Source organism: Bactrocera tryoni, unplaced genomic scaffold (assembly GCF_016617805.1).
Source record: "Bactrocera tryoni isolate S06 unplaced genomic scaffold, CSIRO_BtryS06_freeze2 scaffold_7, whole genome shotgun sequence".
Taxonomy (NCBI): Eukaryota; Metazoa; Arthropoda; class Insecta; order Diptera; family Tephritidae; genus Bactrocera; species Bactrocera tryoni.
This window is the reverse complement of record NW_024396366.1, coordinates 1,523,564-1,536,747: the sequence shown is the minus strand read 5'-3', so window position 1 is coordinate 1,536,747 and position 13,184 is coordinate 1,523,564. Positions and strand designations below refer to the sequence as shown.

General features: G+C 33.8%; 1 protein-coding gene and 1 long non-coding RNA gene across 2 annotated transcripts; one reads left to right on the top strand and one right to left on the bottom strand.

The window, feature by feature from the left end:
• Window positions 1-3,955: 3,955 nt before the first annotated feature.
• On the top strand, window positions 3,956-5,389 carry LOC120781544. The gene is made up of 3 exons (XR_005706091.1): window positions 3,956-4,261; window positions 4,315-4,743; window positions 4,836-5,389. It is a non-coding gene; the product is annotated as an uncharacterized LOC120781544 (long non-coding RNA).
• A 118-nt stretch (window positions 5,390-5,507) lies between these two features.
• LOC120781543 lies at window positions 5,508-6,443 on the bottom strand. Its single transcript, XM_040113775.1, has 3 exons — window positions 6,374-6,443; window positions 6,133-6,313; window positions 5,508-6,077 (listed from the first exon to the last, which is right to left on the bottom strand). Coding segments are annotated over exons 1-3 (600 nt in total). The 5' UTR covers window positions 6,376-6,443; the 3' UTR covers window positions 5,508-5,660.
• Between the last annotated feature and the right edge of the window lie 6,741 nt (window positions 6,444-13,184).

Here is a 13,184-nt window from a genome sequence, read left to right as displayed (position 1 = left end):
AGGTATACATGTGCTGTTACTTATATTAATTATTTGATTTCTTCTGCATATACTGATTTGATTGGAAAATTTGCATTTTTCTTTAATTCCAAATATTTCTGTTCCATTTGTTATAATTCGATCAAAATTTAAGTTTACAATTCCATTAGCTTTCTTTACCGGTTTAATTATAATGTTTTTGTAAGTTTCCTGCCTGTTATTGGTATTTTGATGATGTATAATAACATCGTCTCGTTATACATTACATTAACTGTTGCAAATTCTAATGCTTCTTCCGTGTTTGCGAAAGGCATGTTTTCTTCTTCGAGTTTTTCTATTGCCGTACTTATTTCGATTTTATTTAGTAGTATTGAATTTATTACATTTTCTTTTGCCCATTGTAGAGCGTATTAAACATTTACTAACTCCTCCTCAACTAATCTTATTCTATTTCCTATGCTTAGGGCTATATCCGTTTTAAAATGGTCATCTTTTATTGTATTATTGTTATTATAGGGTTTTCTCACGTCGCATAAAGTTATAAGTTATAACGATTCGAAAACATAACATTGAGAATTGTAAATGTGTAAACTCATTTTTGTATGAAATCTAACAACATTTTTTTTTTAAGCAAGTGTAAAAATTTATAATTTTACGATTTTACGATGCCTTACGATGGCTTGTGAGTACCCCAATTATTGAAATTATTTTTTTAAAATATTAGTACCTCCTTTTTTGGAGTGTATTCTTTTATTTTATTGTCGGTATTATCTTCGACTGGCGTCTTAGGATTTTCTAGTCCCAAGTATTTTAAATTTTGTATTTTTATATTCTATTTGGCTTTTCGCCATTCCTTTTTGTTTTATTTTACCGGTAAAATCTTCGGCTGGCGTTGTTGAACTTTTTGTTCCACAATTTTAAAGTATTTTTTTTTTTAGTATTGCCGGTACTTTCTTCGGCTGGTGCCTTAAGACTTTTTTGTTCAAAGTAATATAAATTTTGAATTTTTATATTTTGATTTAAATATATATATTTATATTTATTTTATATATTTTTCCATTATTTTTTTGTTTTATTTTGCCGGTATGAACTTCGGCTGGCGTTGTAGAACATTTTCGTTCTACAATATTTTGTATAATTCTTCTTTTTACTCTGCTGGTATGAATCTTCAGCTGGCGTTTTAGGACCTTTTTGTCCAAAATATTTTTTTTTTGTTAATAAAATATTGCCGGAAAAGTCTTCGGCAGGCACTTCAGGAGTCTCTGCTCCCAAAGAATTATATTTTTTTCCTTCAAATTTATTTTTCGGTTTTGTTTGTTTTTTTTTATATATATTTGTGAGTTTCATGAAATAACATATGTATATAGTAATACTCACAAATAAATCTATTGTAATAACTTCATATTAAAAATATTTAAATGGCATATATTTTGTTGCCCTCCTGTATTTAAATATTTGTTTTGATCTTTTCTGGGAAAAGATATTCTTTTATTCTGGAGGATCTCGTAGGAATCGCAGAATTAAGCTGTATTGTAAAATATTGTTAGATTTCTGTTATTGGCTGTACAAGCCGTTGTTTATAATTTTGTTTTTTATTTAATCTTCTTAATACTAGAATCTCTTTCTTTCTAATACAAAAAATATCTCCTTATTTATAATATTGTATATGTGGTATAAATAAAAATGTATAGCTACGTAAAAATCCTGTGAAGCATGACGAGGTGACGCTGGAGATTGCTCCCTTTCCTCCTGCTGGCTACTTGGGATCTTCCTAGTCGCACGCTCCTCGTCGTCCTCTTCCAAGCGTGGGTTGAGGAGTCTTTTTGTGGATATTCTGCTTGCTATTTTTCGCTAATATTGCGATTGGGTTTCGGCAGATCGGCTTTATTTCTGCACACAATGCACACAAGCACTTTTGATAATTTACAGTTACTGGTTTCTTTTTGTTTCTGCCTTAGTTAGATACACGAACTCATTGCGGCAATATTTGCACATTTACGAGGAAGCACATCAAACTGTATTCAAAATTTTGGTTTTCCCTTTGTGAATTTTTAAATTACAAGCTTAAATATTTTCATTCACTGTCTTTCTTATAAATTTCTTAGCGTTCGGCGATGCACTCATAAGTCATTTATGTTTATGTAAAACGCTGTATTTTTGTTTCACTTTTATAATTTTCCAACTGCCGTTAGTTTGTGAATTACTTTTATGCACTTTTAAATTTTCGCTTATAACTTTCTGTTTGTTCTGCGTCCGCGCTCAATATATGCAAAAATACACTTTATTGTGTGCGTACTGTTTTCTTCAATAATTTGTTTAAATATTTGTTGCACTGCGCTTCGATAATTGCGATTGAATAACTGCTTAATTCTGTCTAAATATTATTTACTTAGCTTGAGTTAGTTCAACTTTGTTAAAAAATTTCATTCATTTTTCAGCTATTGCAAATGCTGAAATTTGTAACTTCAACTTTTCACCAGATTGCACTTGCTCTTTATATTTTTAATTGTCCTTTTTTAGAGGACTCTTTAACCGGCCGCGTAAACTTTTTTCACGAGCGGTCCCTGCTCGGGCGCCAGTTAATTTCCCCTACGCGGGAAATAATAAAAAAAATGTATTTTTATTTTGGCCAAAGCACAAGCTCTGGCCGTCTTTATTCGAGTCTAAAAACGGACTGCAATAATTACAATTATCAAACTTAAATGTAAGCTTAAACTAGCCTTAACTGATCCGGTCACCTGTCTTACCTGGTGATCGGATTCCTAGAACTCCCTTCTGATCGCTGCCAGAACGTTGGCGCGTGTGCTGCGTTAGCAAAAGCTTGGGAGCGGAAGTGAAGTTTGGGTGTTGCAAGCAAACGTCGGCGCGTGTGCTGCGTCAGCGAAAGTTTGGGGGCGGAAGTGAGGTGCCTTTGGCACTGTTAACGTTTCTTTGTAATTACTATAAATTTATAAAATGTAAGACAAATAACAAAAAGTATAATAAATATTTTATTTTAGTAATCATTTTTTTTAATATGTCTTTATAACAGCATTTAATTTAGTTTTTTTGAAATAATAAATTCTATGTTTGGTTTAATCTCATTTGCTGTAGCTACACGCATTATTATTTAAAAAATTATTCACAATCCAAACATAGATATAATTTTCGAATCAAAAAGTTTCAAACCAGGTTATTTTTTATGAACTTCCTTATAAAAAGTAATTTTAATAATAACTTCAGTTTATGAACCACTGTTACTTCAAACACATACATATGTATGCCCAAATGAATCTTATGAGAGCGCAATGTGAATGATTAGCCAACACCGCTTCTACCACCCGCTTATCATAGGATTTCCAACGATTTGGGGTTTTCCCCGTAAAAACGCGTCAGCAGATTGCTCTCTCACAACGCAGGGTTGCCAATCTCGATATACGGTAGTAATTATAAAAAATGTCTTCAATATGTTCGAAATTTTCCTAAACTAACTCAAAATCAGAGTCGAATGCTATTATTTAAAAATATATAAACTATTTTTAATAGTTTGATTTCAGTTTTGATATTTTATATTATGAAAAATTGTAATTGCAAAGTTAGATGTGTATAAAACTACATATGCGTATTGAGTAATGGCAACATTGTTCGAATGAAAACGAGAACAAAACGCTTGCCGCTCGTAGCGAAGGGAGAAGCGGAATTCTATGTTTCTGCCATTAGCGTTTGATACTATTTGTGTGCTTAGCCACTCTCAATCAATACTGCCATACCGCGCAAATATATTTTTATTTGAAGATTTTTTATATTTTTGAAAATATGTGTTCCCTTTCTATAGCGCGTATTATTATTTTAATACTTAGATTTTTAACATTTAACAAAACAATAATAGAAGAAAACCTCAATTCTTTGAATATTTTGATAAAACAACCAAACTGAAAATATCACAAATTATACATATATTTATATAAGCATTTTCATTAAAAGGAATTGCAATCAGGCAGGTTCTGGAATCCGAGTGAAAGTGAATTTGAAAATAAACCTCAATCCGTGTGAATTTGGATTTGGTGTTCTGAAATCCGAACTTTTTGTTCATTTTAGAACTCGTTTTTGATTCACCGCAAAAATGAACTTAACAGCTGAGAGCTGTCAATTTACCCAAAATAAATAACAATCTTTTAAAAAAAATGAGTGCATTAGCAATATTGGCGGTTATTTTACGTGAAAATGAAAGGAATACAGAAGAAGTTTACAGTAGGAGGATACTACGGGACCATCGCAACCCATTGGATGTGCCTGAACAAGTGTAAGTATGTAGTTACTATTTGCAAAGTGCTTTGTTAATAAAAAATTTAATAGTTTCGTGTCGAACTATCGCGTCAACAAGGATGCGTTTCTTGAATTGTTGAACGTTGTTGCTCCACATATAAAGGGCTCATCAATTCCTGCGCAACTACAACTGGCAGCCACACTGAGGTTTTTGTGCGGAAGGTGGCTTCCAAAAGGCAGTGGGAAAGGATGTTTGCATAGCAATGGGTCGGAGCACAGTTGCAAAAGTCATAAAACGTGTGTTGAACATTTTGGAAAAACATATTTGCCCAAGGTGGATCAACTTTATTATGACAACAGAAGAGCAGAATCAATCAAAAATACATTTCCATCAAAAAATTTGGTATTCCCGGTGTTATTGGTTGCATCGACGGTACCCACATACGAATTACAAAGCCGCATAAGGACCCCAACCTATTTTACAACAGAAATGGATTTTTTAGCATCAATACCATGATTGTAAGTACATACATACTTAATTATTTCTATGTACGCACTATGTACATATTTATTATTTAATTATTTCTTATATTTTGGTTATTTTTTTATAGATATGTATGTGATTATAATATGGCAATAAAGGCAGTTGATGCTCGCCGACCTGGCTCGATTCATGATGCCCTTATTTGGAGTGTAAGTAGTGCTCGTTCATACTTTCAATCCTGCTACGAAAATGGCATACGTGGCTCTGGGCTTTTGGGTGATGCTGGGTATGCTCTTCAACCTTATTTGTTCACTCCATTCAGAGATCCCGAAATTGGGACACCTCACTACATATTTAATCAAAGGCATTCTTCGGCTCGCAATGTTGTAGAGAGAACAATTGGCGTTTTAAAAAACCGGTTTAGGTGCTTAGCTCGGTGTCTTCAATACCAGCCATAAAAGGTGGCGCAAATAACGAATGTTTGCTGCGCTTTGCATAATGTTTGCAAACATTACAAAGTGCAAGAATTAGTTGTGTCAGATCTTGTTCCCGAAGAAAATGAACTTGCGAGTTTTGAAATAGTAAACGATGCCATACCTGACAGTGAAGCTGCAATCATTAGAGAGGAAATCGCGAATCGCCTTCACTCACAAAGTTAAAAAAACATAAATCAAAACAATAAATGTACAAGCATATAAATTTATGCGTTAAAATAAGCATTCTAAAATAAAATGAATTCAAAGCAAACAAAAACTTGTTTATGTACATATCTATACTCGTATATTCTTTCTACGGCTGTTTGTTAAAGTAATTTTGTTCCGCAAACACCTTAAAATCGGCAATTTCAATTTCTTTCAGCTTTAGCTCATTGTCTTCTTGCCGTAACTTTTCCATCTGGTAATGATGACGCATACTTTCAATGTTTCCTTCTTTTAAGGTCACAGTAAGTTCTTTAACGGCCTCGCAGAGTGTAAATAAATTTGTGTTTTTGTTTTTGGTTTCCTCCAAAATTTCTTTCATCCACTACAGCTTTCATGGCGTTTGTCTGTTCGCTGATGTTTGTCATGCAGTCAGCTACAGCGGATTCCCGCCTGCGAGACCGCCCCGCAGCGGCGGCATTGCTAGTGGAGTAAAGAGGCTCTTCATCATCGGGAGTGTCAGAAGCTGAGTTATTCCTCTCTGATGGAACACCAAAGCTCTGCGTATTAGGCACGCCTTCTACCACTGTATATATGCCGCATAATTGGGCAATCGCGTCTTCTGTCGGAGTAAGGACATGCTTATTGAACGGTCCTCCCCCGGTTGCTCTGGCCTCGGAAGTATTATGCGCCACTTTCTTTCTGATAAAGGCCTTCCAGTCCATCCAAACCTGTAAAAATATTTATAATTTAAATTACTTTGATAAGTTGTATTTGTTTGTTAACCTTTTTCCAGCCAGATACATCTTTTTGGGGGGGACCATTTTTATTTAAATCTGCCACTAAATCTCTCCATAGCGCGTCTACTTTTATTATGTCGCCTTTGACAAATCCTCGGGAGATATTGCTGTGCTTCTCCATAAATTGAAGAAGGATTGCTTCTTGGGTTGCATTCTTGTGTTTGCCCCTTTAAAAGTTGTTAAAGTACGTGTTAAAACTACAATATTTTTAATTTTTAATTACTTACATTTCTTTTATACACCAAATCCGCAAATTGAAACTGATGTGAATGCTAACCGAATTTTTTCTTGTGAATTCGTTTTCCAGAACATGCGTATTCACTCGGAATTCATTTTAGAAAAAGTGTGGAATTGAAATTATGAAAGTGAAACACAGAACACCAAATGCCGGATTGAAAACGAATTTTGTTTGATATTCACTCGGAAGTGAATTCCAGAACCTGCCTGAATATGTTTTAACAAAATATATATTATTGTCACAAGTGTTTCTTGTTTATATGTGCAGATATATAAAACTGCCTTGGATCTGTATGTATAAAATCCCACAACTTGAGAAAAGTTTTCCCTATTGTAGCTAAAATGAATTTTTACAACTGACATCACCACCATTAACTGTTCTATCACATGTACAGTGGAGTGAACAAAATAGGATCAACCATAAGGTGTTGTTAAGTTTTAAAATGTGCTGTTTTCTTATTAAATAAAATTGTTTTTAGATACAAGTATAACTTATATAAGTTTTTCCTAACAGTGATTAGAATTTTCCACCATGCCAAGATAAATAAAAACCAATATTAATGCGAAACTCTAAAACCTGCAAATTATGTTTACCTCTTTTTGTTCACACAACTGTACAATTCCGATAGGAAGTAAACTTCCGCTCTTTAATTTGTGTACAATGTCAGTATTGCCGCAACCATTCTGCGATGAACATTAAGTTAAGTAATTGATTTTTTCGCAACTACTTTTGCCCTTCCTCCGAAAACTGATATTCCCCTCATCTAGCCCTTGTGCGCACTTTGCTAACTTTGCGGGCTAGAAATGTGCCCACCCTGACTTTGGCGGTCGGGGACTGACAACGAATTTCGGTATAAATGGGGTATGTACTGATAGAGGATCTTCTCCAGGAAAGTGTAATAATAATTGGGCTAAGACTTCTACTTTTTAACATATTCGCGCTTAAAAATTCAAAAATGTTGAGGATTTTTCAACTATAACGTTTTCTTTGTTTGTAATTTCGCGTGATTCTTTTTTGTTTAATAATATATCTTTCCATATATATGAATAATATGTGATTTATATTTTATAAATACAGATAAGTAAAAATATGTGATAATTTTATAAAATTTATATAATTGCAATATAACAGTTCTACATACATATATATTGCAATTTTATATTATAATAATCTCGTGTCAAATTATTATAAAAATGTTAATTATAATATTATATAGTAATTTAGAATTGCATTCACAACTTCTGAATTTTCAAATGTTCACGTGGAAATCTGGTCCAAACAAACGAACAAATTGAAATCTTTGAAGGAAATTTGATTGCTCCCTTCAAGGAATGCTATCCGTCGAAGAACACAATCCATGCAAGTTTCGATAGGTTTGGAGGTGCAATTTAAGACCGTCATAAAAGAAAGATCAGAATTTCGTCTTAGTTTAAGCCCTGCTCAGTGTACATTTTTGACATTATGGCAATAATTTGTTGTTTTATTACGAAAGTTAATGTGATGACAGTCCATGCTCATCTGAATAACTGGCGGAAGAAAAACGAAGAGTCTTACCTAAGTTGTGGAACTGTAGTGGATTAGTACAGTTACCTCAGGGAAGTATCAGAAGTTATATGTTCCAATGCAGAATTTTGTCTCGGCGGAAAAGGGAAGACGGTACAGATTGACGAAGCGTTAATTGTTAATAGTATTCTGCTAATGTTACTAGTAAAATAATCATGTTATGATATAATATTATCATATATTACAATATCACAGAGAACTTATTTCACGATTGGCGGTCTTCAACCATGCTCTAAAAACAATAACAGTGGTGCAGCCAATACCTGGAGTAACCTAAATATTTTATAAAGTTTAAATAAGAACAAGTAAGGAAGGGCTAAGTTCGGGTGTCACCGAACATTTTATACTCTCGATAAAGTGATAATCGAGATTTCATTATCAGTCATTTACATATTTTTCAAATACCGTATTTGTGTAAAGTTTTATTCCGCTATCATCATTGGTTCCTAATGTATATATTATACAGAGAAGGCATTAGATGGAATTCAAAATAGCGTTATATTGGAAGAAGGCGTGGTTGTGAACCGATTTCACCCATATTTTGTACATATCATCAGGGTGTTAAGAAAATATATCATACCAAATTTCATTAAAATCGGTAGAGTAGTTACCGAGATATGGTTTTTGGTCCATAAGTGGGCGACGCCACGCCCATTTTCAATTTATAAAAAAAGCCTGGGTGCAGCTTCCTTCTGACATTTCTTCCGTAAAATTTAGTGTTTCTGACGTTTTTTGTTAGTCGGTTAACGCACTTTTAGTGATTTTCAACATAACCTTTGTATGGGAGGTAGGCGAGGTTATTATCCGATTTCTTCCATTTTTGAACTGTATATGAAAATGCCTGAAGGAAACGACTCTATAGAATTTGGTTGACATAGCTATAGTAGTTTCCAAATATGCCCCTCCCTAATGCGATCCTTTGTGCCAAAGTTCACTGTAATATCTTTATTTATGGCTTAGTTATGACACTTTATAGGTTTTCGGTTTCCGCCATTTTGTGGGCGTGGCAGTGGGCCGATTTTGCCCATCTTAGAACTTAACCTTCTTATGGAGCCAAAAAATACGTGTACCAAGTTTCATCATGATATCTCAATTTTTACTCAAGTTACAGCTTGCACGGACGGACGGACAGACAGACATCCGGATTTCAACTCTACTCGTCACCCTGATCATTTTGCTATATATAACCATATATCTGACTCTTTTAGTTTTAGGACTTACAAACAACCGTTATGTGAACAAAACTATAATACTCTCCTTAGCAACTTTGTTGCGAGAGTATAAAAACTCCATTGGAAAGAATGTACATATACTCATTTTAATTTGAAATATAATCTATAGGACCTTTTTTTATTTTTAATACGCTTTTATTAGCTTCACTTGTATGTATGTATGTATGTTTGTAACTTTTTAAATGGTACTGAAACGTAGAATATTTGAGCGGCACTGTTGGAAAGCGACAGTAAGTTTAAGCAGCTCACCAAAAATATGCAACGTCTATATAAACTAGTTTTGGCGACATTTGAGTAGCATATGTATATACTGAAATATACATACTATGTATGTATATCCTTAAAGAAAGTATACTTTATATCAGTGGTGCGCACGCCTCAATACTACTATATTTTACGTTTGCGCTGCACAAACATTACGCTGAACAAATTTCTACTATATATATTTTTTTTTTATTTACATTCAGGGAAAAAAAATATTGGCAAATTTGGAAAAAATATCAGAAATGTTTATTGAATTCTTTTTGTGTAATACTTGAAAATTTATACAGTCGTTGACTAAATGGCTCGTTTCGATAATACATCATCAATATTGATTTCCCCTTTATACTCCTTAATGCGTAGAAGATCGGTAAGATGTTGGTCAGAAAGCGTGTTTCTTTGCTTATTTTGAATTAATTTGAAAGTGTTTCAATAGGATAGTAATATATAAAAAAATATTTTGCTTTCAATTTAAGAAGAAGATTTCTTCTATCATTGCCTTGAATTGCAAGGTATACATTATGAACAGTAGTGTAATGACGTTCCACACTACATTTATTGCAACGACTTAATGTTTTGTAACACAATAAGCATTGCGCTTCCCCTTCATCAGTTTCAATAAAAAAAAAATAATTTTCTTGCCATTCGCTTGAAAACATTTTAAAAATTCGAGGTGTTTCTGTCAGTGTATTTAAAAAAATGTGCGATGCGCTGTTACTTGCTCAACAGAAACTAAATGCCGAATCTTTGTGTTGACCTAGCGTACGTGTTCAGCCGCTTTCGTGTGCATGTGATATTTTTCGCAGTAGCAGAATTATCAGTCAAACACGCGTGTTTGGATTTTTATTGCGATGTTATTAAATGAGCGCCACTGCTTTATATAGATATATGTACTTATGTATATAAGTATAACCGCGCACCAGAAGAAATAATATCAAATAATGCAAAACATGTGACTTTTAGGTAATAAAAAAATTAATACTTATAATAAAATTTTTGTAGTAAAAGAAGTTTCAAAATGCCTCTGAGAAGCAACTGCAGTAGAAAACTCCTTTTTTTAACTTTGGCTGTCACGTCGATGTGAGCTTTTTAAAAATTGTCACCGAATCTAATGGCGGAGAATACGATTTAAGTTATATTTCTTTATATTTCACAATATTGGTAAATCTCATAGAAGAAAAAAATAGATTCTTTCAATATAAAATAAGAATTCATAAAAATTTTAAATACACACCTACCCCTTATTTGAACCCCTCTACCTGAAAAAATGGAAAATGAGACAACCCACCTACCTAGCTTACCTACTTTCCGGGTCGATCACTTGAATTATAAGTGTTAGTCAAGAACAATACAAATGGATTAACCCAAGTTTATGCCGTTACTTTTTTGGTTCCCGCGGGACATCATAAATATCAGGAATATATTAGGTATACAATCAAACGAAAGAAACAGTCGAAGTGTACGGTTGTGACAATTTAAAATTATAAGCGAAATATATTTACATAGATTTTCAAAAAGTCTTTGTGTCGTATAGTATATTTGATTAAAATCTTTTCATTATAAACTAATAAATTAATTTTATTTAACGAATTGTTTATACAAAAAACAACAAATCTCAGTGAAAGAATGGAAAGATCGTCAGAATACTTAAGCGAATTAGAGAAAATAAAGGAGAAAAGAAGGTTCTATATGAGAAGTTATAGAGCCAAGCAGTCGAAGGAAGGCAGAGAGACTCGCTTGAAGCAAGTGCGTCAGCATGCAGCAGAAGGCCGAGCCTCAGAACCAGAGAAAGCCAGAGAGGCTCGTTTGCAGCAAATGCAGAAACAAAACGAAGAGGTCCGAAGGTTACGTAAAGCCAGTATAACGAGCTTTATGCAGGCAATTAACTCGTTTTGCGATGCGATATGTGAAGTTGTACTAAACGATGCTATAAGCATCAAATTTTTAAGTGGATTGTAGATGTTATAGCAAACACATATTTGCCTAATGAATTAAAGCAAAAAAAATGTTTGGTTGTTTGCAATCGTTGCAAAACCCATTTGAATTCAATGAAAAATATTCCACCATCTAAATCTTATTGGAACAATCTAAATCCAGGCTTTATTCCAGACGTAATTTGGGAATTATCTCAAGCCTAGCAAAAGCTGATTTCACGTATTCCATTTGTCAAAATTATAAAATTAAGCGGTGTATTTGGGCAATATAGTTTTCGAGGTCAAGCAGTATTGTTTGCTCAGGATGTTTTCGAAGTTACTGAAAAACTTCCGAACATGTTACCAAGAACCACTAGTAATGCTGGAATAGTTGTCATTACTGAATTTTTGGAAAATATTAATGTAACGCGACAGTTTTCAGTATCTAGGCAAAAGGTATATGATGCACTACATTGGTTGGTCGCTAACAATCCCCTTTATAAAGACGTCACTATCGATCAAAACGTCATAATGAATGAAGAGGATATTATTAGAATAGAAAAAGTTCCACTAGAGGTTATGAATGAAATCAATGATGAACTTAACAATAACACTAGTGCTTACACAAGAATATGTGATTTTTCGAGAATTGTGCGTGCTTCATGGCACCAAGGAAACGAGCTCATATTCACATCAGGATTTGCAGGTGTACAATGCTGTGCGATGGCATTTTCTAACATCCTAAGAGCCAGTATTCTTGCACCACAACAGTGGTTTACAAACACCCTCATCCTGAATATGATAACGGGTGACCAAATCTACAGCAATATAAGATTTCAAACGAACGAGCGAAATTTAATGGCCTATCGTATTGAAGACGATGGATACCTACTGGTGCGAAATTTCCACGCAATAAAAGATGTTTTAGTCGCATTCGGCAAACGGTTTCAGATCACTTTTGCCGATGAACCAAGAATATATGGAAGCTTGAGCGACAAGAATAATGAAACAAACTTCGGACGCACCCTTCGTCAAGGGTTGGAAGATCTTTTCATGGAACATAGCGCCGGCATAATAATAATAACAGAATGATTGTCCATTCGGAGTGATGTACTATGATAACAAATATTACTTCACTAACTCACATTCTTGTGGTCAAAAGGGATATAGAGCAAAGGATAACAATGGAAAAGCCTGCATTATCGAATGCGACAATTTAGACGAGTTTGTGAGGATTTGTAAACGTACAACAGGCAGCAAAAAAGTGCAGTATACTTCTGATAACGTTGATGTTGTATATGGAACAGATCAGCCTGATGAGATAGAAATACAGCAGAGTATTGAGATAGTAACGGCAGCGTCTGAAATGATTACTTCTCAAAATGAACTACCCAATCATTTAATTCCACTGCAGACATCTTTAATGGCGCCGATTGATGTAATGCAACCCAATGTGGAAGATGAACTACAGGTTTCACGACACCTTAACGAAATTACCCGTAAAACGAATGACAACATCGTTAATATCGGACATGAACTGAAAGCAGCAGAATTTGCCTGGTACTTCTTGTTTCCTTACGGAAAAACGGGTTCAAAGAACAAAGGCCTTTAAATATTACAGCGTTAGACTACTTTCAATTAAGAATTTTGAGAAGTGACACAAGATTTCAACGTAACGACTATCTATTCTATACCTTATCCTTCTTTGAATATTATAGAATCAAAAGCACTATATCTGCATGCGACAAAAAAATTGTTAATCAAGAAAGAGCAATAGAAGATGTCAATATTTATGTAAAAAATTTAAGAGGTTCGGTAGCTTATCATCAGC

Excerpts from the sequence above, each read along its gene's own strand:
- LOC120781543 (XM_040113775.1), bottom strand. Across the intron at positions 6,078-6,132 it reads ATGTATCTGGCTGGAAAAAG|GTTTGGATGGACTGGAAGGC; the intron begins GTTAACAAACAA and ends ATATTTTTACAG.